This window comes from Pimephales promelas, chromosome 10, assembly GCF_988280905.1.
Source record: "Pimephales promelas chromosome 10, fPimPro1.hap1.1, whole genome shotgun sequence".
Lineage (NCBI taxonomy): Eukaryota > Metazoa > Chordata > Actinopteri > Cypriniformes > Leuciscidae > Pimephales > Pimephales promelas.
The window spans coordinates 27062923-27088755 of record NC_142778.1 but is presented as its reverse complement, the minus strand read 5'-3'; the positions used below and the strand labels follow the sequence as shown (position 1 = coordinate 27088755).

The 25833-nt window shown below is 34.3% G+C and overlaps 2 protein-coding genes across 6 annotated transcripts in view; both read left to right on the top strand.

Moving 5' to 3' along the window:
- The first annotated feature begins 1665 nt into the window (after nucleotides 1–1665).
- Nucleotides 1666–5888, top strand: LOC120462098 (guanylyl cyclase inhibitory protein). Its single transcript, XM_039650567.2, has 5 exons — nucleotides 1666–1739; nucleotides 3119–3251; nucleotides 3718–3867; nucleotides 4018–4123; nucleotides 4243–5888. Exons 1-5 carry the CDS (start codon nucleotides 1669–1671, stop codon nucleotides 4362–4364), a joined length of 582 nt encoding a protein of 193 aa, XP_039506501.1. The 5' UTR covers nucleotides 1666–1668; the 3' UTR covers nucleotides 4365–5888.
- A 417-nt stretch (nucleotides 5889–6305) lies between these two features.
- LOC120462025 (liprin-beta-1) overlaps nucleotides 6306–25833 on the top strand; it is a 26558-nt gene continuing 7030 nt past the window's right edge. Inside the window, exons 1-17 of one of the 5 annotated variants that reach the window (XM_039650430.2) lie at nucleotides 6306–6448; nucleotides 12009–12092; nucleotides 12610–12815; nucleotides 13495–13581; nucleotides 14107–14220; nucleotides 15811–15942; nucleotides 17524–17616; nucleotides 17780–17872; nucleotides 19077–19191; nucleotides 19553–19597; nucleotides 20593–20654; nucleotides 20730–20814; nucleotides 21521–21660; nucleotides 22686–22786; nucleotides 23211–23264; nucleotides 23471–23531; nucleotides 24945–25116. In XM_039650430.2, coding sequence (XP_039506364.2) covers nucleotides 12029–12092; nucleotides 12610–12815; nucleotides 13495–13581; nucleotides 14107–14220; nucleotides 15811–15942; nucleotides 17524–17616; nucleotides 17780–17872; nucleotides 19077–19191; nucleotides 19553–19597; nucleotides 20593–20654; nucleotides 20730–20814; nucleotides 21521–21660; nucleotides 22686–22786; nucleotides 23211–23264; nucleotides 23471–23531; nucleotides 24945–25116 — 1624 coding nt within the window. In that variant the 5' untranslated portion in view covers nucleotides 6306–6448; nucleotides 12009–12028. The remainder of the gene's footprint in view (nucleotides 6449–12008; nucleotides 12093–12609; nucleotides 12816–13494; nucleotides 13582–14106; nucleotides 14221–15810; nucleotides 15943–17523; nucleotides 17617–17779; nucleotides 17873–19076; nucleotides 19192–19552; nucleotides 19598–20592; nucleotides 20655–20729; nucleotides 20815–21520; nucleotides 21661–22685; nucleotides 22787–23210; nucleotides 23265–23470; nucleotides 23532–24944; nucleotides 25117–25833) is intronic. The other 4 variants (XM_039650433.2, XM_039650431.2, XM_039650432.2 and 1 more) reach the window with 4 other exon arrangements.

Below are 25833 nucleotides of genomic sequence, written 5' to 3'. Positions count from 1 at the left end.
TAATGCAAAATTGAAACACTTGCTTGTATGTTTAAACAGTACTGTTTGTAAGATGCAATTGATGCTTTTATTCAGGGAGGATGCATTCAATTTCAACTTTTTTAAATCTTTCTATTCATCAGAGAATCTTGAAAAATAATGTATCAGTTTCTGCAAAAAAAATTAAATAACAATCGTTTTCAGCATTTAGAATGATAAATGTTGGCATCAAATCTACGGAAGCGTATTGCATTCACTTGAAAAAAAATCGACTGTTTTTCTGAATTAACGAGTTAATTATCTCAATTTCTCAGAATTATCTCAGAATTACAAGATAATTTTAATGGAAAAAAATATTGCTTTGTTTTTCTGAAAACTTTTTTCCATGAAAAATGATCTCACAATTCTGAGATAATTAACTCGTCAATTCAGAAAAAAAAGAGCAAAAACTTTTTTCCATGAAAAATGATCTCACAATTCTGAGATAATTAACTCGTTAATTCAGAAAAACAGCAAAAACTTTTTTCCATGAAAAATTATTTCATAATTAACTCATCAATTTCAGAAAAACAGAGCAAAAACTTTTTTCCATGAAAAATTATCTCATAATTCTGAGATAATTAACTCGTTAATTCAGAAAAACAGCAAAAACTTTTTTCCATGAAAAATTCTCAAATTCCTGAGATAATTAATTCATTAATCAAGAAAAAACGCAAAAACTTTTTCCATGAAAAATTATCTCATAATTCTAAGATAATTTACTTATTAATTCAGAAAAACAGAGTAGATTTTGATTCCTCAAGTGAATGCAATACGCTTCTGTACGAATCAGAATTTTAGATTGATTGGATATGAAGGATCATGTGACAGTGAAGACTGGAGTAATGATGCTGAAAATTCAGCTTGGAGATCACAGAAATTCCACTGTACATTATGATAGAAAAGTGTGAAAAGACTGATTTAGGGAAATAAAAAATGTCTATACTTTCTCAATATATCATATTTTGATGCAAATATAAATTTTATTTATTTATTTAGGGCTGAACTTAATTGAAATGTAATCATTTAAAATGTTATTAATTTTAAATGAATATTGACACATTTACATAATAGTTTGTTTATTATATAGGGAATAAATTGGATCAGCACTTGACTAATGATTTTCCTCCAATATCTTTGAATTACATTTCAGCAAAATATGCTTCCTCTCATTCCATTTTTTTCCAGATGGAAAAACAAAAGCACATTCAAATTGCACCTTCACACTTCTTGTTTAAGCTGTTGAGCATATTGTGAGAACAATACTAACTCAAATGATGAAGTTTTGCCCAACAAAATGGCCCTTACTGTTAATTAGGTCACCAGAACAAGTCCGCTCACAAGCAACTGACACTTGATGCTTCAAATAAAAAATGTAGCTGCAAATAAATAATGTTTTATATAATGTTCTGCATAATCCTCAACTGCTGCTGGAGAAGCTAGTGGATTTCAAGTGTCACTGTGTGTCTTTGAGGTCATTAACGTGTGTCACTCACCTGCCTGTGGCCCTCCTGCAGGGAGATTACTTTAGTTTAATTTCACAGATGCAGAAGGGTCTTGGTAAGAATGATTAAGTAAGAGAGAAGTAAGCTGGGCTTTGCTACGTATATATGCGCCTCTGCCCTTGTTGATTTTGTTGCACTGATAAAGATGGGACAGACTGCAACCTTACCCTGCAGAAAAGGTGGTACCTACGTCACCGAGCTTTATGAATGGTTCAGGTAAGTTTGCAAATTATTAACTAGGTGACTACTATGACAGCAGCTGGTCTTTAGGGGAAAATAGGATACATGCATGTCATCTGAGATGTTTTTATACAAGACAACCCCGACCCCATTCTGGGTTTTTATTATTGGAGAGTAATTACACAGCTGTAGAATGGGTCATCCTGAAGATTTGTATTATATAGGCCATAAAATGCCAACCATGACTGTAAAACCCAATAAACTCTATCTCAGCATAAGTAGGTCATCTGCTTGTTTAATTCCGAGTTACTGTAGCCAGTCTTTTTCCTGGAACATTTCAGTTCATGGTGTGTGTAAGACCATTGCTTTTTTTTAATCGTTCATAATGTTGCTTTGTTCTAGAAATCATGCTGACCGAACACAGCGTCTTAAAGTTATCATGTGTCAGTGCTATTCATTACTACTTTACATAATATATATATAATAGTTTTTTTGTACTGCAACTACAAGTGAACTTATAGATATACTGATTATTTAAATGAATACTTGTTCCACATTTTTTAATTAATGAAAGTACACTTTGACGTATATTAGTAGTTTTATACTGTTACTTGTTTAGGCAAGAATTGTATAGGCCTACTTTTAAATGAACTTAACTTGTCGTTTACGATTTATATATTATTTCTGCACTTTAAGTATTATACTATATGTTCTTATTTTTGTATTAATATACCTTTAACTGGATTATACCTTTAACCCTCTGGGGTCTAAGTTGTTTTTGGGGTCCTTGAGATGTTTGACCTGCCCCGACATTTGTGCTTTTTTTCTTTTGCTTATAAACATGTTAATGGCACAGGTGAAATTGCACTATATTTAGCACAAACAGAGCTACCAGAATATGTGAGCAACATGTATGTACTTGTTTCTATTTTTGAGAGAATATTGTTTATGCGTGGTTATTGAAAAAAACAAAAAATTGAAAGTTTCCGAAATAAGGCCACAAAACACATACTAAATATGTGTCCACAAGACTTTTGACTAATGGATGTTATTGCCAAGAGTTTTTTCTTCAAATAAGCTGAAAATCATCCTGCCTTTTCATTCTCATAGCACAACCCCATCATGTATAATTAGGTGATTCTCACCTGAGAGAGAAAAATATCTGCATATTAATGAGCCTTTCATTCAGGTCATATATATATATATATATATATATATAGGCTATATGTGTGTGTGTGTGTGTGTGTGTGTGTGTGTGTATATATATATATATATATATATATATATATATGTGTGTGTGTGTGTGTGTGTATATATATATATATATATATATATATATATATATATATACACATATACAAAAAAAACCCTAAATATTTTATAAAATGTGTCCACTTTGTGCTTATGTCTGGCAGGAAATTCCTGAATGAGTGTCCCAGTGGACTGATCACCCTTCATGAGTTCCGACGTCATTTCTGCAATGGAACCGTGGGAAAAGAGTCAGCGGAGTATGCAGAGCAGATATTCCGCACACTAGATAACAATGGGGTATTACACAGCTCAAAACCAAATAAGCTTTAAGGCCTGACACATCTGATGTTTTAAGCCTGGTGTTTTAAATAGAATCATCTTTCACACTGCCTTTACAAAACATGCATGCTCACTTGTAAAAGGAGACCTGTGTAACAAAGAGACATGCACGACATAGACAGGCTACTGGCTCTTGTGCTTTTTTACAGAGCATAATATTTTTTAAAATTAATAAGATGGTTTATGTTTGTCAGAAAAGTGGACCCAAAAAATATTCGAACACATGTTGAAAAAAAACAAACAAAAAACAAGCATGTTATGTTATGAGCTATTACAATTGCGTTCTGCAGGCTACTCTTATGCTATATAATTTTAAGAGAATTTGATACAAGATTAGTTCCAAATCCTAACAAAAATGCTTTTCCCTCCTCCACAATTTCTCATCATTTGTCTAAAAAGTGTGAATATGATTGCCACCTAACAGGATGGAGTTGTGGACTTCAGAGAATATGTGACAGCTATCAGCATGTTGATCGAGGGCACAACGGTGGAGAAACTGCGCTGGTCCTTCAAACTCTACGACAAAGATAAAGATGGAGCCATCACACGGTCAGAAATGCTTGAAATCATGCAAGTAAGTGATTATAGTTAAACTCCATTACTTGCTAATGCTATTCTAATTTGATTTTACCATCAAATCAAATTCGAAATGGTGTTTGTTTACTCGATTCCGGATTTGCCCACTAGAGGGCAATATATAATCACAATTAAATGCTGTTCTCAGGCTGTGTACAAGATGAGCGTCGCAGCATCACTGACCAAACCTAACCCGCTCACAGCAGAAGAGTGCACCAATAGGATATTTGTACGGCTGGACAAAGATAACAATGGTACATTGCTATCTCATTGAAGTACCTCAAGTCATTTCGAAGTCTCCACAATTTCTGTACCAGCGCAAATAAAAGTTTACAGAAAGTTATGTCATTTTTTTGTCTTTCCGTTTCTATAGCCATAATCAGCCAAGATGAATTCATTGAAGGTGCACTGAATGACGAATGGATCCGAGAGATGTTGGAGTGTGATCCAAGCATAGTGAAGATGGAGAGGCCTCTCAAAGGCCACACTGTATAAAACTGTTGGACTTTTAATATTAAGTTCACCCAAAAATGAAAATTCTGTCAGTTATTACTCACCCTCATGTTCCAACCCCGTAAGACTTTCGTTCATCTTCGGAACACAAATTAAGATATTTTTGATTAAATCTGAGAGATGGATCACTCCTCCATAGGCTTCTAAGCGATTGAATCTCACAAGTGACCAGCGTCGGACAATAGTGAGCCAACGTGTGACGTACAACACAGAGGCGCTGCTGTTCTATACTCACGTCAGAGGCCCACACAGAAGGAAATGAATAGTTGAATACAGTTATTTATTTATTTTATTTTTTGAGTGCAAAAAAATATTCTAGTCACTTGATAAGCTTAAGATTGAGCCACTGTGTCACTTGAACTATTTTAACAATGTCTTTAATAACTTTTCTGGACAGACAAGTTTCAATCCCTTGTGAACTGTCCCTTTAAGGAGGTCATGTTGATGTAGCACTGACTGTGATGGGACTGTTTTGGGAATGAGAAGTTCATGCATTATTCAGTCTATTTAGTTTGAATTGATGTAGACCTATAAATGAACACAGTCAATGACACTCAAATTAGTTCTAATTCTAATATTAGATGTATATTACATGTTTATTTATGTAATTGATTTCCAATAATGAAATAATGGCATAACAAACACCATATCATTTTTTTAAACCAATCACAATGTAGGCTATCTTTTTTCAATGTGAATTTGCAAATTCATTTTATTATATGTTTTTTTTTTTAATTGTATGGGTTCTTATATGTTTAGTGTGCAACCGAAATCCTATACTTGCAGCTAAAAAAATAGTATGTGACAAAAGAAGTATGTTGAATTTACAGTAGGCCTACTCATAAAAAGCTAAGCAAAAAGTATGTGGACCTACTTCTTCCGGCGAGATTCTGAAGTGTGCTGGACACTTTACTATCCCATGAGGCCGCACGGGAGAAGGCCTTTTTCATGCAATCAAGGTTTCTTTTCTATTATGACTTGCTATCACAGCTTCAGTTCCCTGGGGTCAGTGTGAAAAACTGACTTGATTTGGAGGAATACTGTTTTGACCCAATAGATTTGATAATAAGACTGATAAGTAGTAGGCTGAGACTAAATGCCAGGACAATAAAGATATCTGAACAGAATATTCTTTATTCTCTACTTTGCTGTGACACTCAGTCATGTTGATTACAGTAGGCTATATTAGTGAGACAAAAAAAAAAAAAAAAGATTTTATGCGTGTAAATATGAGTGTAAATGAGTGTAGGCTAATATGAGTGTAATAAATCCTAAGCCCTAAACCTCAGCAGTTGATTTATGACGAACACTCCAAAAGTGGTTAAAAGTTGTTGTTTATTGTTTCACCATATTTGTGTTGTCATTTTCACAATATAGCCTCACATGTATTGCCACCGCAAACACAGGCTACGGTAAACGTTACTAATGCTACTATGGCGAAGGCTCATTTTGAATATTAATTAGGTAGCGGTGACGCAATATGATAGCCTTCTTGTGTCGAAAAACTGTATAGTGGAGTTAAAAATAAGAAAGCTATGTCAGCAACTGAAATAGACTCTAAAATGTTCAATTAAAAATTAGGAAAATATCTCTATTTTTATAGATAAGGAAGTTTGTAAGTCTGTCTATGTAAGCTATGTATTATTATTTTTATTTATTTTATTTTATTTTTATTTTTATTTATTATTAATATTAACTTTATTCTGCTGTGTATTTATTTTTCGCTGTATAATATTTGTTTACGAACTGTGATGCTTGTATGTTTGCAACTTGCATTCTAATGAAAAATATATATATATTTAAAAAAAAAATGTATACTGAATATTAATTGGTTGCTCGGTGACCATCCAATGGTGAAGACATGGCTTATGAATATTAAGCAACAAGCCTTCGCCGTAGTAGGACGTTCCCTGCCAATGACGTCCCACACATTCCCACTTCCATTGTCGACATGGCGCTGGCGAGGTGGGAACATCAACTACGGAAAGAGCAAATCTCGTAAAAACATTACAAAAAAGCAAGGAAAAGATCACATTTTCATACTTTTGACGGCAGTCCAAAATTTGGTAAGCATTCTCAACATACTTTTTGTTAAAATAACTTACAAGTATTCTCTGTGAATTTACTTGGCTTTTCTAAACTTGCTCGAGTAGCAAACTTGCTTGTAATTGTGTCAAAATATCTTTTTTTTTGTCGTTAAAAGTACATGACAGAAATTTTCAAAAGTTAGTTTTTGTGCGTAGTTATGCTATTATATTATCATGTCTTCACACGTAGTAATATTTCCATAGCCTAAGGGATTGATTACAAACAGCATTTATGTACATGTGCATGAGGTTAAATTCAGAAAACTGGATCGCAAAAGTGATGTTTAGAGGTATTGTACAATACTTAACACAAACCACAAGGTATATTTTAAACTATTTAAGAAATAGTAAGAAACATAAGGTATGATTTGAAGAGCAGAAGGCACAGTTGTGTTTGTGAAGAAGTGATTCACACATTCCACGTAGCCACAGAAGAACAAGAGCTGCTGTTACATGAGTTTCCTTTACTTCATCCTCACCTGTGATCTGGACTGAAAAAACAAAACAAAAAAACATACAGAACATGTCACTTTTTAGCTATGCAGTCTACAGAAACATATTTCTCTTTTAAAATGAACTTTTGTGAATGGGGAAAGTTGTCAGAAAGATAAAGGGGATATATATCAGTACCTATATGGTTTTGAGTCGAGTCTATAACAAACGTGTGTTGTGTAGTTTTTACTTGCGTAGTAGTTATCTGCTGTGTTAAAGATGATATATTTTAATTAAAAGTTTTAACTGCATTCTCTACAATTAGCTATTTGTACCCAAACAGTGTATAGAATTTAAAAAATTTTTACGTTCAGTTTTGTGGTTTGTTCTATGTTTGGAATTTACTAGAAAGCCTATTACAGACTATAATGTTGAATGACCAGTTCAATTGCGATAACTAACCCATATATTGTGACATATTCTGCAACAGGGGCATGTTGTCACAAATGTTTTTTTTTGTTGTGAAATTTAGCTGTATCCTTTCAATAAAGGAGTTTTTTGTAGCTATTGAAATTGACTTTCAGGAATAAATTGACATGCACTCTAGTACTATGGAGAACTTTTAATTTAACATCAATTTTCATTCCACAAAAGGTTCTTTATAGTGGAATAGGGTTCTTTAGATTATTTCACATTTATAAAACTATTATTTAGTATTTTTTTTTTTAGTATATTAACTGTTGACTATAAGGTTCTTTGGGGAACCCATAATTCTTCTATGGCATCACTGAAAAAAAAAACAACCCTTTTGGAACCTTTATTTTTATGAATGTGGATAAATTGTCACTGCATTGACTAACTTTAAACCTTGTCCTTGTTGACTAAATGCTCTAATAATGTCATTTTCTATTTCTGAATCCATGTCAGTCACAAATCTGTCAAATTGGTGTGATGTTTACTGTAAATATCTCCATTGAAATATTTCAAAGTGCATCATTTGCATGCAGGTGATGTTCTTTGTAGTTTGATTCTTGTATTTGCAGCCCAAGAAAGCCTACAGCTTTCAACCGACCTTTTTTTTGTTGTTGTTGTTGTTGTGAAACTAAATTCTGTTACCATCTTGAAGGGCTAAATCACATGAGTGTGTGTGAGGCTTTAATATTTGCATTTTGCAGACACATCTGTGCATTTATCTAAGCAGAGATTCTTTTGATATTTTTACTGTTACCTATAGCATATGGAACGCCTTGACTACAGACAGACATCCCATCTCTGTTCCATGCGGTTATGTGAATTATGATGCATCATATTCTACGACAACGCCTTGGCTTGGCTTTCATATCAGTTTTAGATGGGTGTCCCTTTAGATTTGTTGAGTGTGTGAGTCTAGTCAGCGGTGGTGTTTCATTGGCAGCTTATGTATAAAACTCTGCTTAGTGACGCCCCAATATAGCCACAAATATGTGGATTTAAAAAAAAATGATGTTCCATTCTGTTTCTATTTCTGATATATCTAAGAAAAGGAGCCTGTTGTAACCAGGGGCTGTCCTCCTCCCACGTGCAGGGGCTGGACTGAAGCCTTGTGCACATCTGTGTTGCTCTAGTTCTTGCACGGGACCCAAACATCTTTTATAACTCTCAGCTTGGCTCAAATGCAGCAATGATTTAACGTTTATCATTAACATATCTATTTTCTGCCAATGTTGGAGATTTATTTTATTTTTATTATGGCTTGATATTGAATATTTAATTGTGCATCGTAATTTCACCTAATTTTACATTTAGATCATCTAACACTAAAATTAATCTCTAAAAACAATAATTAAATAACACGTGACTGAACGTTAAATGTAATCTTTACGAAATCGCTAAATAATATTGATTTTTGTTTGTTTGTTTGTAGAGTTTCTAATTAATTTACTAGAAATAGTATAGAATTTGTACGAATTTTCTTGATCCAGATATTATATCAGCATTTACTAGAAAGCTTGGCATGCATATTTATTTATCAGATGAGCATGTGCTTATGGGTCCATTAAAAAATGTCTTTCCCATGACTCTCTAGCATGCTTGGTTTAGCTTGACTTGAGGCAAGTTTGCTGGCTTACACGGCTCGCCTGCCATAAATGCTTTTATTTCTGTTGAGATGAATGACCCGAAGGCTGCTGTTTTTCTCCAGCATGTGCCAGCAGAGGTTTTTCTGTCAGTCAGTCAGAGCGGTTCAGAGAGGGATAGTAGCTAACACGGCTCAAACAGAGTGTGTGGGGTGGATAAAGTTCATACACACAATGCCCCTTAGGTGCCCGACTGATGGATTTGAAAGGCCATTAGATTTTTTTCCCCCTTATTCTCACTCTCATGCTCATATTGAAAACTTTTTTATTCAAATCTTGAGCCCATTTCAAGAAAAAATAAAAATACTAATATTTATTTTCCAAAAACATTTGACTGCTTCCTTTTGACATTTAGGGACAGGAAAACAAAGGACAGGTTTCATTTCATCCCACTTAATGTCAGTATTGACATGATTTGTTCCAAGCATTGTTGAAACGCATACTTCAAGATCGTTCTTTGTCTGTGGTTTTATACTAGTGTTTTGCACATGCAGAAAATGTCTTGTTGTTAGATCTGAACCTATAATATTTCAGTTTGACTTCATATGATTCTGAGGGGAAATATGAGGTTCATAAAGAGCATGTTATCACTTTTTGCAGGCTGGAAGCAACCGGGTTCCTGCCATGAGAGGAAATTCCAGTGACAAAAATCTGCAATGCAAAGCAACCTGTGCTGCGTCATTGTTAGCTCACAACAATCTTGGTTGTAATGATGTATGCTCTATAGCAGAATTATTATAATTAACTGAAACTAAAACGAAAACCATAAGAAAAAGTTGTTGCCTGAAATGAAATAAAAAGTATTGAAAAGGGGGAATATATATATATATATATAAAACAATTAAAAATATTAAAAAAAACAAATTCAAAATATGAATACAAAAAGTAAAAAATAAAACCCCAAATCACTCAAATTAAGATGAAAAGGGATAAATAAATAAATAAATATGTTTAATTAAATAAAATATATTTATTTAAATAAATAAATAAATATTTATATATTCAAAATATTAATACAAACTATAAAAGTATCTCGACGACACTAAAATAACTCTAAATAATGATATTGTAGATAGAATTGTTTAGAAACGTCCTGGAAAAATTTCACCTAATCCCGCTGTGTGAACATGTGATGTTTGGATAGCACAGCTTTTCTAGACATAACACGAGTCTCCACACAAGTTTTTGATTTGTTATTTACATAAACGGTTAAGTTAACCGATTGAAACTCCATAATAGTTTACACTTTAGTCTGACGATCAGACGATTATTTTAACAAGTAAACTTTTTTAATGGCGCATTAGTTAACTCCTTGATTTCATAGCATCTTTGAAAACTTTGACTTTGTCCTCAGTCCCCTTTTCTAACTTGCAGTGGCCTTGTAATGTCTGAAACCATAGTGACGGGATACATCTTTTTTTCTGTTTTTTTTTAGTTTTGCAACTAACCTCCCCCCTTTTATTTTCACAAATTTAGTTGTCTTTATAGTAGGGCTGTGCAAAAATTAATTGCGATTAATTGCATCCAAAATAAAAGTCTGTGTTTACATAATATATTTGTGTGTGCTGTATATAATTATTTTGTATATATAAATACACACACATGCATGTATATATTTAAGAAAATGTGTTATTCATATATAAAATATTTATATTTTTTGTTAGATTATGTATTTATATATATACAGAATTTAAGCGCAAATAATTTTTAAATGTATACATACATGCATAGGTATTTATATACAAAATAATTTTATACAGCACACAGAAATATATTATGTAAACACAGACTTTTATTTTGGATGCGATTAATCGCAATTAATTTTTGCACAGCCCTACTTTATAGTTATCGTTCTTGGTTTGAACAGGCCTTTATAGCACACTTTTGCGTAGTTTTTGATCTGTATATAATATTAACTTTTGACCTGTTATGTTTGTGCATTGCAGCAGAGAGCTTTAACAACACTGGTGGATGGGCTATCAGAACATGACAGGGTTTCTCTTCACCTCCTTGTTTTGAGGATTAACTGAGAGAGAATGCCGCCGCTGTATTCTCGGGCCATGAGCCAAAAAGGTCTAACAGTGTGTCCCCGCTAGTCCCCCAACAAAGTACCCAGTGTCCCCTGCATCAGAACAAGCACTGTGCCAATAATTGAAATAAATGGCTCAATTATTCCTTAAAATCTGTGGCTAATGGTTGGAGCTCGACTGCGTTACCCAGGGAACAGCAGAGAGCTGAGAACCAGCCAACCTTTCACCCAAAGGATGTGTTTTTCTCTCTGGAACCACCATAGGGAGACCCGTTTCAGATAAATACGCATTTAGATACAAACATCATTGGGAAGGTTGAGAAAAATTTCGATTAGCACACGTGTTATTTGACATTGAAACCATTAAAACCTCATGCAAAATAGTTTCTGTGCTCATAACAGTGTTAAAGCTATTGCAAATCAAAGCTGAAGTACTAAATGACTAAAACAAACTAATCTAAAAATAAAATAAAAGCTAAATAGAACTGTTTAAAAAAATAAACACAATAAACATAGATAGTATTATAATCACTAAAACCAAAATTAAAGCTAAATAGAAATAAAAGACAAGATAAAAATGACAAAAGCCCTAAATAACGAGGCTAAAACTTATACTAAAATTACTAATACTATTATTTTTTTTTTAAATATGAATTACTATTACAATATAAAAAAATACTAAAACAACACTAGTTCCCATTTATCTGTATATTCGACCTCTGTATACAGAATGTTATTCTCTAGATTCGGTTAAATTCACCAACAACTGGAATTTGTGTCTGTGTAATACTTTCCTGAGAGTTTAAAAACATAACTCATATCTCAAACCAGCAGCATCACATCGCTTTCTTTTCTTATTCAGTGCCTAAGCCATCATAAGGTTTCTATTAATGCATTTAGAGATGACTTAAATGCATTTTATGCTGTCGAGTGTCAACTTTAAAATTTGTTTTGCTATTTGCAGGATTAACAGTGTTGAACAAGATGATGTCTGATGCCAGTGACATGTTGGCAGCCGCCTTGGAGCAAATGGATGGTATCATAGCAGGTAAAGCTTTTTAATATTTGTATTATGCAAAATTTGAAATGCAACCGTCCCTCCACATTTAAATCTGACAAAATAATTCACTTCACATTGGTGAATATCTTCATTCTTTCCGGAATGGAAATATTCTGCAGTGGTACAAAGAAAATCTCAGACTCATTTCATGAAACCTTTACAGGGTAAGATTATACTGATATTAGTGGGCTGACCAAATGATTTGGCATGGCATATGAAGTAATTCATCACTGGTATATTATAAGGATGACATTTAAAGTTGGAGTCTCCTGGCTAATCACATGATTTCCTGAGGTTTCAGCAATTAAAGCACTTACTCTGACCTGGTTCTGATTTCAAGACCTGAATGGTTATTCACCCGCAGCATGTTTTATTATATAAGGTCATGCTATGTTTTACCGCACAGTACTTGATAATTGTGTCTTCTATAGTGACTTCTCATTGTGCTAAATGTATTGCCTGCCTCTCCTAAGGTTATTGGTTATACTTTGTTGTTGGCATTCAGGCTCCAAGGCTCTGGACTACTCCAATGGCATCTTTGATTGTCAGTCCCCAACATCGCCCTTCATGGGCAGCTTGCGAGCCCTGAACTTACTGGAGGACCTGAGGGGTGTTCTGGAGCTCATGGACACTGAAGAGAGAGAGGGCTTGCGTTGTCAGATCCCAGACTCTACCGCAGACAGTCTGTTGGAGTGGCTGCACGGTCACCTGGTGCGTACGCCACATTCCAGAACTCTGGAATTCACCGTGTCTACTGTGCGAACATGAGCTAACATACTACGTGTTGCCATGTTGTAGGGAAGCACATGGTTATTTATACTTCCTATATTTATAGTAGTCAAAAAGCCTGTAGACTTTTTTCAATGATAGTGAAATACGCTATGTGTTGGTTTGTGCCTATTGGAAGTATTTTCTGTTTCATGCTGGTATTGCTAGGTCTTGCCTGACTATGTTCATTTGGATGTAATTGTAGTATTGGAACTTATTAATTGAGCTATTATAGTATCATGTGCAGTAGTTCTATTCATAATTGGGGGACTCTGCTGTTAAGTTTTGTCATTGCCTTAAGGTATTAGTTATGGCAATTCAAATAAGCATTATTGTTGTGTGTCTTGAGGCAGATTGAACCACTGCCAAGTGAAAGTCAACAAATAATACCATATTTAGTCAGTTTACATGGAGTATTATGTTCGTTCACCCAATGTTAACATTTTCTTGGCACAATAAATGGTGCATGAAAACCTTGAATATCAAGTGACCCTGTTTTTCTTAGTATCACTGATTTTGAAAAGCAACTTAAAGTTAACTCTGATTGTTTCAAGACATCTCGTGTTTGATTCCAAAAGTCTTTTATAATATAATCTTTTTCTGTTTTTTTTTTTTCTGACAGTCAAATGGACACATTTCAATCACCGGTGATGTTTACCAGGACAGACTTAATCGTCTTGAAAGTGATAAAGAATCCCTTGTGCTTCAGGTAACTTTATATTGGCATACGGCACATTTAAAAGTTTGGGGTTGATTAAGATTTTTAAAAACGTCTTTGAAAGGCTCACCAAGACTGCATTTATTTGATCAAAAATACATTCATATTGTAAAGTATTATTACAGTTTTAAATAAGTGTTTTGAATTTTAATATATTTTTAAATGTCATTTATTGCTGTGAAAGGCAAAGCTGTTTTTTCAGCGGCCATTACTCCAATCTTCTAATTCTAAAATGGTGATTTTGTGCCCAAAAAGCATTTCTTAATTATTATTATTATTTGTTAATATTTATTTTGAGGAAACCATTTTTTTCAGGATTCTTTGATGATTAGAAAGTTCAAAAGCATTTATTTGAAATAGACGTATATATACATGTCTACTGTCACTTTTGATAAATTTAATGCATCCTTGAATACAATTATTAATTTCTTAATCAAATATGCTCTTATTGATTAAATGATTATGGAAATAAGTAGACAGATAATGCCTAAGTTAAATGCTGGTCATTTTTTGAAGGTGAGTGTTTTGACTGATCAAGTGGAGGCACAGGGAGAAAAAATAAGGGACCTAGACCTGTGCCTCGATGAACACCGTGAGAAACTAAATGCCACCGAAGAAATGTTACAACAGGTAGGTTTAAAGATATTCCTTGTTTATTGATGACATGGTCTGGTGGTTTGTTGCATGTGCATTTTGCATAGTGAAGTAGGGCTGGACGCTAAAACCATAACAATAATTATCGCAATATAAATGTCCTCGATAAAACGATACATGAAGAATTTATCCGCTCAGCTCAAAGTTCTAATGGCAGTGCAGCGCGAGCTTACTATAGCATATGTGTTTACTTGCTGATCGGTCTTGGTTACGTGGCCACTGAAGAGTACTGTGAGATCCAGGGAGAAGTGCTTGAATTCAGCGAAGAACACAAATGTCTCTGATTTAAACTAGTTTAAAGCAAGAATGGGGTGGTGATGTCGAGACATGCCTTTGGCGTGAGAAACCCGGGTTCAAATCTACTGTGAGACACCAATGTGTCTCTGAGGAAGACGTTTAACCACTAGTTGCTCCACAGGCGTGCGACCTCTGATATATATAGCAATGGATAAAAGCGTCAACTAAATGAATAAATGTACATGTAAGATTGAACAGCGCTGAAAAACAGGAGAAACACTGCACAACGATGCAGTCAGAAGGCTTTTTAATCTACAAATCACCATCATTTACCATGGATTGCACCATGGTATTGTGGCAGAAATGTGGAGTATTCATATCAAGTTTTATTACATTATTAATGTAAATGTAGACATGTATCAAATGAAGAATAGAATAAAATTATATTAGTTTTTGTGATTAAACTATAGCATTTGTGCATTTACTACTGAATGTATTTAGGCTCTCAATAAGCATTGTTTTACCTGTGGTTATCATGATCTAAATGTATGCTACTTTGGAAGACCAATGGTTAATTTTAATAAAACACAAACAGTCAGAATATTGAAATTTTACCATCTAAAAATAGGGTTGTTACCATTTTTACAGATGTTACTGTTTTTGTTAATGAACATATGAAGAGTTCAGATGCAAAAGCCTCTAAATGCCATTTGAAATTTTCTTCTTTAATGATGATTTTTATCAAGCTTGTATATTTAAGTTCAGTGATTTCACTTAAATGGCAATGATAATTACCTATTAATTGTTATTTAAGTGATATTACTGAACTTAAATATACAAGTTTGATAAAAATCATCATTAAAGAAGAAAATTTCAAATGGCATTTAGAGGCTTTTGCATCTGAACTCTTCATATATTCACATCGTATGTCATGCTACTACTACTGTTAACTCAAGCTACTGTCAAAAACAAACAGATATTTAGTTTGTTAAGAAAAATTGACAACACGTGAAATGTTTGTCATGTTATGACAATAAAGAGTAGTTTAAAGTTACAATTAAGTTTCTGGTTTCTATTTAGGAGCAAAAATCTGCCTTTAAATTAAACTAAACGCCTTAAAAATAAAGATGCAACATTTATCGTGATAATTATCGCTATCGACTGATATGAAAAAGTTTATTATGATATTTGTTTGGCCATATCGCCCAGCCCTATGGTAAAGCTTATTTTCAGCATATAGTTTTCATTTACTTCAGTTCAGTTACAAGCAAAAAGCCCCAAAAAATAATTTTCTACGACTCAATTAGTATGTTATACTCTTGTTCCTAGGAACTCTTATGCCGATCGGCCCTTGAGACTCAGAAGCTGGAGCTGATGGCTGAGGTTTCCAACTTGAAACTGAAGTTAACTGCCATGGAGAAACAAAGACTTGATTTTGATGATCGATTCGGAGATAGTGAGGTAAGAGACATGCATGCATGCATGAGAGAAATAATTGTGTAATGATGTCTTTGTTTGAAAATGTCAGTGGCTGTGCTTTAATTGTAATTTTAGTCATTGGTTAATTTGTCATTCCGCCGTTGGTGCACAGAGCCCTTTTGTTTTGACCGCTTTAACATATTTCAGTTTGCTGGAAAGATGACATGAATGTTTGTTTAGAATCGTGATTTAGCAGTATAGCCAACCTTTTGTTTCTGTACAAGCCTGTAGCAGAAAGACTTGCATTCAACAATGCACTCTGTTAGTGCTCAGGCATCTACCAATCACGTCATGTTCCGGGACAGAGGTCTGTTCCAGTACACTGAAATGTTGGGCTTTTAACTGTTCTCTGTTTTGTTTGCTGTCTGGGCAAAATGGCAAATGCAAAAACACCCTTTACCAGAGACCATTTCCTCTCCAAAATTGTTTTGGGTTGCCACTTTTCTATCTAGAAAGTAGTCATTACCATGAAGGACGAATGGGAGTTGGAATGCTCCTCAGCAAGAGAAGAGGGGTGTTGGGATCCATTGGAATGGTTTTCCACACTGGTGGTTTCAGATAAACCTGCCCCTAAACGGCAACCCCAACAAACTATAGCTAGCTGCTTTGTCATTCACAAATAGACTTCATGTCAAAATGGGAAAAATAAGTTGGAAACTCGACCATAGCTTTTGTTTTATTAAAAGTCAAGCTCCTTGATGGACTTTAAGAAGGGCTGTTATCAAAATTCACAAGAATGTTTCAGTCGGACAACATACAACAATGGAGAAAATGGTCTCTACACCTGTGTGTGTTTAAGCCTAGTTTTGTCTCCTTGTTGACATGCTTTCCCCTTCAGTCCCAATTTTTTGTGATCCCTATAATATTCTTGAACAGATGCGCACTAAATTGGCAAGTGTGTTTGGTCTAGGATAAACACATTTTTCAAAGATATCAATTATTTCTGCCTTTTCCTGTTATTTTACTGCCACATAATTACTGCAAGACTCCTTTTTTTATTCTGTTAAGAATTGAATTACATTAAATATATTAAATTTATTCCGGTTCACTGCTTAAGGTGAATGTATTTTTTTTGTTTTGTTTTTTCTTTTCTTTTTCTGGAGCATTCACTGAATGTTTACAACTGGAGGCTGTTCTGTTGTTTATTGAATCATAAATCCATGGCTGAATGCTAGACATCCTGACAAAGAGCTTGAAAAGGCCTGAGTGTTGAATGGAAGCTAGTCGCTAGATTCTTGTTTTTTGCTCGTAAAGCATTTCTAACGATTGAATGCGTAGTCTGTTTGCTTAACAAACCATTTCAAACATGAGAGAAGGCTCATCTTTGAAGCTTCATGAATGTGAATATGGCTTTGATAAATCTGCCGTTATTAATATTATTATTTTTAGGTTCCATGCATTAGATTCCCTCATTATTGAAATTTTGTAAATAGTTATTTTATTTTGATGGTAATCAACAGCATATATATGTAGTCAATAGAGTTTAATTTAAACCTATTATTTATTCATTTAATAGTTAATTTCACACTATTAATAATGAAGATTGAAATACTTTCTTTTTAGGGTTTGATTTTGGAGATTAATGAGCTGAGATATCGCATTTCTGAGATGGAAAGTGAACGGTTACAGTATGAAAAGAAATTGAAATCCACTAAGGTGAGTTTCATCACTAGTTAAATCAGTACTTGATGTTTTCATTTTTAAGCTTGCTTAGGGTTTTCTCTACTGCTCTTGTCTCTCTTGCATAACCTGTCACTATTCTTGTTATCTTTAAGTGTCTATTTTCCTTTTCCTCCTTGGCTAACCTCTCTGCCACTAGTCGCTAATGGCTAAACTCTCTAGCCTGAAACTCAAAATGGGCCAGATGCAGTATGAGAAACAGAGGAAGGAACAAAAAATCCAGGAACTTAAGGTCGGCATACCTCAGGGTGGTGGTTACTGCTTGTGCTTGTGGTTGTGACCCAAAGACCTTTCATTTAGTTATTGTTGCACTGTAACTTTGCTTTCGGGCACTTTTATTGAAGCCTTCAGTTTAAGTTTTTACTCATATACAGTGGCCATTCTTAATTTTTTATCAACAATACAATGACATTCAATTTTTTTTAGAGTCCAAATACATTCCAGGGCCACAGTTGAGTTGAGTGTATTCTCTCATATCATTACAGAATTAAACTTTTAATCGTCTTGAGAGCTCTATAGTAGCTCCATAGCCCTCCATTATACACCATTTAAAGAGTACAGACAAACTTCTCATCATGATTTGAAAACTGCTCTTTAAATCTGCCCTCTTCTCCAAGCAGTGGCACCAGTATAAGATCTCAGCATGTTTAATTAACCACAAGTATGCTTTAGTGTGAGGCTCTACGTGATGTTTAAGCTGAGAGGGCTAAATTTCAGACTGCTTTATAATACAGGAGAAGCTATTTCTGTCGCTGCTTCCTAGTGTAGCATACTGTTAAGCCACATGCTTCAAAAAGCTCAGTGTGAGGTTTGCATAAAATGTGCTACTCTATTTTATTTTAGTTTTGTGTGTGTGTGTGTGTGTGTGTGTGTGTGTGTGTGTTTGTGTTTGTATTAATGTCTCTCCCACCTTGGCAATGCTTTGAACTCTTGAATGAAGTTCTTGAATGTGATCCTGATTAGTTGCAGACTGATTTGAGTCAACACTTTGCTATTTTCTGACACGAGAAAATCCAATAACCTTGCATGCTTGGCCAATTAACACATTTAATGGCCAATTAAGAGTCCATTTTGTATAAAGTGTTTTAATTTCAGAAATTTTGTCTGGTTTTATATCAGTAATATGCCATATATTCTGAAAAAAATATGATTATCATTTATAATAATACATATTATTATTATTATAAATATTAGTATTAATATTAATAATGATAATAATATTTGTTTATATTACAAATATTATTATATCTGCCTCGGATCCATTTTTTTTTTTTACATCAAACAGAACTTTTATTTTGCATGTGCCGTGTACTGAACTCTCTTATAGTAGTTAGTAACTGCATGGTTTGGTGTTAGGAGACTTTTAACCTGTTAACTTTGTTGGTGGTCCAGGCTTTGGGTTCAGCGTTGTGAGGTCTGTGTGTTTTAATGTTCAGGAGGAGCTGGTTACGTTGAGAAGGCAGCTTGATGGGAGAGATGGTGATCTGAGGAGGCTTCAGGATGAGACGGGGTCCAGATCCCCAACGCCTGCAGGCCTAGACACAGAGAGAGGTGGGTCATGTAACATAATCACAGCGTTGCCTGTCCCAGCATGCCCTTCAGTTTTGTCTTATCATCATGCTAGATCTGTGATGCTGTAATGAATCATTTAAAACAAAAACTGGAGAAGATCAACTTAATCAGTTGTTATTACATTCATTAATTTGTTTTACTTTCTTTACTCTTATTTAGTTTTGATATTTATTAATTTTTTATTTAGGGTTTTTTGGTCTTTGTTTAGAATTTTAACTTTTTATGTTGCTTGACAGTTTTTTTTTAAATGTATTTTTCTATGTAACTTGTTATGCATTGCATAGCACTTTATTGGTCCAATAACAGAATACATTTCATATCATTACTCTGTCTTAAACAGTTTTCCATACTGAGGAAACATTAAAAAAGAGGCTCAAAGAGAAACGTAAGGGGACTCCATGTCTACCTTTTACACATACACCCTTTTTCATTTTTTTTTAATCTTTGTACTATTTGTGTCCTCTTAGTCCTCTACTTCCTGTGCCTGCATGTTTGGGCATGGTATTCATGAAGCTTGCTTTTCTATGACACAAAGCAGTGCAAATTACAGACTTACAGGAAGCTAATGGATTTAAAAATAGCAGTTATTAGGTATAGGAAAGGTCCTGAAATTAACACTCGCCAAGCACCAAATTGAGTTGGTGCGTATACAACAAAAAGACAACTGGCTTTTTTAACTTTAGTAAGCATTAATCTCATTTATAGTTTAATTTATACGGTGAAGACTATGTAGTTTTATTTTACGTTTTGATTACAATTCTGTACCTGAAAATTGTGAATTTTCACTGATATCTAAAATTTTGGTGTCATTACTGCCAAAAATAGGTCAAAATATTTATGTCCGCCCGGTTAATTTTCTTAAGTCTCCGGTCATTGGTAGGTGTGGCAAAAAGTTACGTTTTAGATCCAGGAAACGAGTAATAAATAACCATCCTTTCTTATGTTGTAGCCCTGACAAGAGTCAGATTGTGGTCGGCATCTGGCATGTCACATTTACATGATTGTCTGTTTGTTTCTTGCCTGTTACCCTCCTACTGTAACACCTCCTGTTCCCCAAAGCTAGTTTCTTCACCTCACTTCCTCTCTTCCCTCCATTATCAGCAGTTGACCGTAACCCTTGTTCACACTCCTCATGACCTCACAGGCTGGACGTCCACCCTTATTTGTGGCTGTATACTCTCATGTTTAATCCCAACAAGCTCCTCCTCGCTTCTGTTATGTACATTTCTCATATTCATCACAGAAGGTCACTGTTGTATTTCAGCTCAGTGTGTCTGTCTACAGTTTATGTGATGCTAAATGTCAGGCCTGAGGCCTAATGTTTCTTTGCCCTTTAGTGTTATGAAATGGCCTTTATTTTACTAAGCCTGTGCTTTGCAGATATGGAAGTACAGAGGATGAAGAAAGCAATGGAGTCGCTGATGGCGGCAAATGAGGAGAAGGTAGTTTTGGGTCAGAAGTTTCCCACTGCTTTTGAAAATCTTAACATTTAATGCTGATAATGATGCTTTGTGTAGGATCGCAAGATTGAAGAGTTACGACAGTCACTCATGCGTTACAAGAAAGTGCAAGAGATGGTCATGTCAGCTCAGGGGAGAAAAGGTGATTTATTTCACTAACTTTTAATAAAAACAATTCCAAAGGGATGTGAATGAAGTGCATTTATCACTTTTTGTTATTTTAGTATTATTTATAATCTATTTATTAATGCTTTGAATTAGCTTTTATTTTTATATATTGATTTTTTTTTTAAATTTAGTTTAAATTTAGGAATTTTGTTGTGTACTTCTGTTATTTTAGTAGGTTTTGTTTTTAAACATGTATATTTAGCTTTCATTTTTATTAGTTTTAGTGCGAGTAATTTAGTATAAATTTATTATAGTCAGTTGACAAAGAAACATTTAAAAATTGTCTGTTTTTTTTTAAGTTGAAGTTCATAAAAAAATCATAATATGACAAAATTCAACATTATATTATACTTTATTATTTAATACTGTATTATGATTGTGACCTTGACATGTTTTCTTTTTCTTTACATTATATAAATTATAACATAGTATAAGTATATTTATTATATTATTATATTGTAATATACTATACTATGCTATACTATATATTACATAGCACTTTATTATATAATTCTGTATTATGAATGTGACCTTGATATGTTTTCTAGAAATTCACCCAATTAGTTAAATCTCATAATATGCTGTTGTTAAGTGACAGACTGTATTTGCTCTTATGTTGCTGAGTGGCGTGTTCCCTGGCTAATAATCTGATCTCCCTCTTCTCCTGTCTTTTTCATCAGATAAGGTCAAAGACGGAGACAGTGATGAGAGCAATAGCGACAGCTCCCTCTCCATGTCCACCGGCCTCTCTGTTTCCATGGACACAGAGAAGTCTGTGCTCGCTTACACAGAGGAAGTTGCTGTGAGGGGTCAAAATGAGGTACAGTTTTTTTTCTTCAGAGTTCAGACAAACAAAATTCATATATTATTTCCCTTGACGTTATACAATTGACTTTTGGTGGTTAATCTGCATATAATATTTTTTTTTCTTTCAATGCCTAATATGAAATCACTGCATTGCAAGTTCCTGCAACCTTTAATGTACTTAATTTAGAGCAAAACAGGCTGATTGACAGTTCAGCAAAGTTGTGTTAATGGTGTTTTTTTTTAGGATAAAAGCACAACTGAACACTTGTAATACATGTTCAATGGTAACCTGTGGCTCATACTGTCACTGACGATCTGAGTGTCCTATGTCTTCAAATATTACTGTTCAGAATTGATGGATCGTTGAGATGTATGCAGTAGGATTTCTCAGACTTTTTGAACCAAAGACTCCCAAAACTGATGTTAATGAAATTTGACAGTCCTGTAATCAGTGTTATTTTAGTGCTGTCTATATACTTTTGTAGTATTTATTAATATTGAATTAACTTTTATTTTTATATCTTGAGGTTTTTTTTTATTTTAGTTAGTTGCTAAGTCAGTTCAAACTTTCATATTTTTTTTATCTTCTATTTATATTTTATTGTATTTCAGCTTTTTTCAATAAATGAAAATTATTTTTACTTATATTTTACTGGAATACTTTTACAATGAACAATAACCATTATTTAAATAGTAAATTATTTATATATTATGAAAGGTGTAGTTCTGATGTAAAAATATTAGTGATGTTTTTACTGCATTACAGTAATGACAAACACTACGGAGACTCAGAATCAGAATATGTAATAGGATAAAATGTATTTTCGTCATAAAAATAGTCAAAATGCAAAACAGAAAAGTCCTTAATAAAAAGGCTTAATCAAAATGATCTAATTTAATTATATTATATACCATATTGTATTGTTATGCTTGAAAGGTTGTTTGAGGTGGACCTCCATGGGTCTGCATTTAGAAAAAAATGCTGTTATAGAGAATTCACTGTTGTAATTTTCCTTTGCATATTCTCTTCATATGTAGGCGGCTACATTTGTCAGTACATTCCAAGTGCCATCGTTCGCAGTATCATCCCCAGACAAAGCAGACAGCGATTCAGTACTGGAACACATGCAGTCATCAAGGTACAATCTCAGATCAGTACATTAAAACACACATTGTATCTGCTGAGGTTGTGTTTTCATGAAGGCTCATCATCTGACAAACTCTGGACAAGCAAACATTCGTTCTTTCAGGTTTACATCCCAAAGTATCCCATCTGTTACAGCATACTAGCTAAGCATCCCATTCTCCATGTTGCACCTCCGAAGCTTTTCCTTTCTGATAGCATCCTCCTTCCGTCCTTTGAAATGCCTTTTGTCTATTATCTATATCAGAGTTGATGACTGTCACCTTCTTCATGCTATCTCATCATTCTATGGTGTTTATTAATGTCACTTTCTCACTTTTAGCACATCACTGTATGTCTGTCTATACACCTCTGTGCTTACCCATCATGCTTTGCCACCACCTCTGCATCCCAATGCTTGTGTGTTTGTCCTTTTGTAGTGATAAAGAGTGTCAGGAGCCAACACAATCACAGGAGACACATGAGAGTCCCGAGTGAGTATGCATGTCTGGGGGAGTTCGGCTACAACAATGGCACATTTTGAAATGCCAGATTTGGGGTAACCTGAAAAGCCACGATTATTGTGAAACAAAGTGTGTCTGACACCTTAACAATGGTGGTTTGATACCTAGAAGATGCCACTTATGAACATCTGTATGTTGGAAATAGTGATGGTGACAATGTCTTTTCATGTTTTTAGAACATCAGAGGACACAAAATCAGCAAGCCAGGACAACCTCGATGGAAAAGCAAGTGAAAAGGTGAGTTTCAGACTTAACTTGAGAAAGCAAATTATATTAAAAAACGGGATATGCAATATATTGAATACTTGCAGTGTAATTGTGAGCAATTTCTATTTTGCCATTTTTAAAGGGATCATGAACTGGCTTTTTAAATTTTATTATTTTGTTGTCTGAGGTCAACTTATGACATTCGCTTGGTTTTTGCATTCAAAAACATCAAAATGAATAAGTAATAGGCTATTTTCTACCCTAGTTTTGGGCCTAGTTCAAAAACGCTCAGTTTTTGTGGGCGTCTCGCACTGAAGACTTGGAAGTAAATGCCCACTGCTTTGAGTGGATAACAGTTTTGCATATTATAATGAGTTTCAACTCACTCGTCTGTGTTTTGAAAACGTCCGGTAGATCACTCAGTAGGGAGGGTAGAGGGGGATTAGATAAGGTTAAAAATTGTTCAATTTTATGCATATTCTTGTGTGTGTAGGAGTGTTGTTGTGTGTGGGTAGGTCGAGATGTGTGAGTGAGAGAATGAAGGTATTTATGTTGTGTTTCTGGTGTATATGTATGTTGGTGGTGAATATGTATATGTTTGTTAATATGAAAGCAAATACAAAATAAAAATAAAAAATTGTTCACAAAAAAAGAGAAAACGTCCAATGTTGTAAAATGGCGACCGAAATGATTCGACCATACATGTTCGATCCAGAGTCAGTGTGTTGCACCATTCCTGTCAGATCCAATATAGACGGCACAGCACCGTTCTTAACTCTTAATCGGTCGCAAATCCAGTCTTGTTTACGAAACAATCCTCAGTGAAATGAAGCGAACAGACGGTTTTACCTCATCAGCTGGAACATCATTAAAAATAAAGTTTAACCATACCTATTGGAATCCAGAGGAAGCATATGGAGCGACTGTCTTCTTCCACAACCAGGCAATGCTCAATATTTTGTATTGCTCAGTAGCTCGATCCGGTTTGTCATCACGAGGTAGGCTTATGTTATTTAGCTATGCGTGTAATACACAAATCGGTGGGCGGGGCTAAACCGGCCGCGTTGAAGTAGGCGTTGATGTTCTTCTGCGGGGGTGGTGTTTTATCCTCTTTGACGTCATAGTTCCCCACTTTGAAAAACGAGTCGATTACTGAGCCTGGTGTCAACAAAAGCTTTTATTGGACTATCAAGGACGTTTTAAGTTCTGAAACTTACAGGATATTCTTATAATAAGATGACCTCTTGTCGAAAGCTCAAGGAAAATTTGATTTCTCAGTTCATCACCCTTATAATGTCCATTAGCAGTAGATCAGAGACCAGCAGAGGTTATTATATTCTATTCTTAAATTGTATTATAATATTAACAGAATCCTTTTTTTTTTTATATTACATACATGAAGTTATTTGAGGTTTCTGAAATATTTTCTTCTTGATCTTTTAGAGCAAAGCTTTTAATGAGTTCAACAAGATTACAACTCTACCACCCAAATCCTCATGCTCTTCTTCTACTGCTGAGGATGACAGCTTCGGCACCAGGAAGATGAGATCTTCCTTTGGACGGGGATTCTTCAAGATCAAGGGAGGGAAGAGGACTGCTAGTGCCCCTAATTTAGGTGAGACTATCTTTCTTCTAGATAAATATGTCCTTGGCCTTCTAAAGTTTCACTGTGATCAAAAAAGCACAAATAACTTTGGAAAAACTGTTCTGTTTGTATGTACAGTAGCAGACAAACGTTTGGACATACAGACTTTTGACTTTTAGACTAAAAAGTTCATGACCCAAACATACGTACACTCATTTATTGGCTAGACCTGCTGTATGGCCTCTCTGGAGAAAGACAAAGCAGAACTTGGGTGTGTTTTTATTTCTTTCTTTCCCTTCAAGGAAAAATCCTTCAACGCAATGTTTTTCTTTTTTCTCCAAACATAATAATCTATTGGCTCTCTGACCATTTTGTACCATATCAAACATAATCACTGCTTCTGCTATTAAATAGGTCATATTATGTCCTTTTATAAAGTCTTGATTGTGCTTTTGGGGTCTACTAGTTTTTCATGTTTGATGTTTATTGCGACGTGTACTTCCCAGAAGAAGGAGTTCAGAAACAGTTCTTGCTGATATAGAGAATAAGTCTTTGGAGTGGACTTTTTACTTTGTAACTTTGCAGACCCTTTTCATGCTCAAACATCAACATTACACAAAAAAGCATAATACGTTAGGTCCCTTCGACAAGTATTTTATTGATTTTGAAAATGATTGTGATGTCTAATATATTGTAAAAGTCACCACATAGTTTATTTCTAGTTTCATTCAAGCTTGATTTTAAAGT

Coding starts and splice junctions, on each gene's coding strand:
- LOC120462098 (XM_039650567.2), top strand. CDS start 1,669: ATGGGACAGACTGCAACCTTACCCTGCAGAAAAGGTGGTACCTACGTC. Junction 3,252..3,717: donor GCACACTAGATAACAATGGG/GTATTACACAGC, acceptor GCCACCTAACAG/GATGGAGTTGTGGACTTCAG. Junction 4,124..4,242: donor GCTGGACAAAGATAACAATG/GTACATTGCTAT, acceptor CCGTTTCTATAG/CCATAATCAGCCAAGATGAA.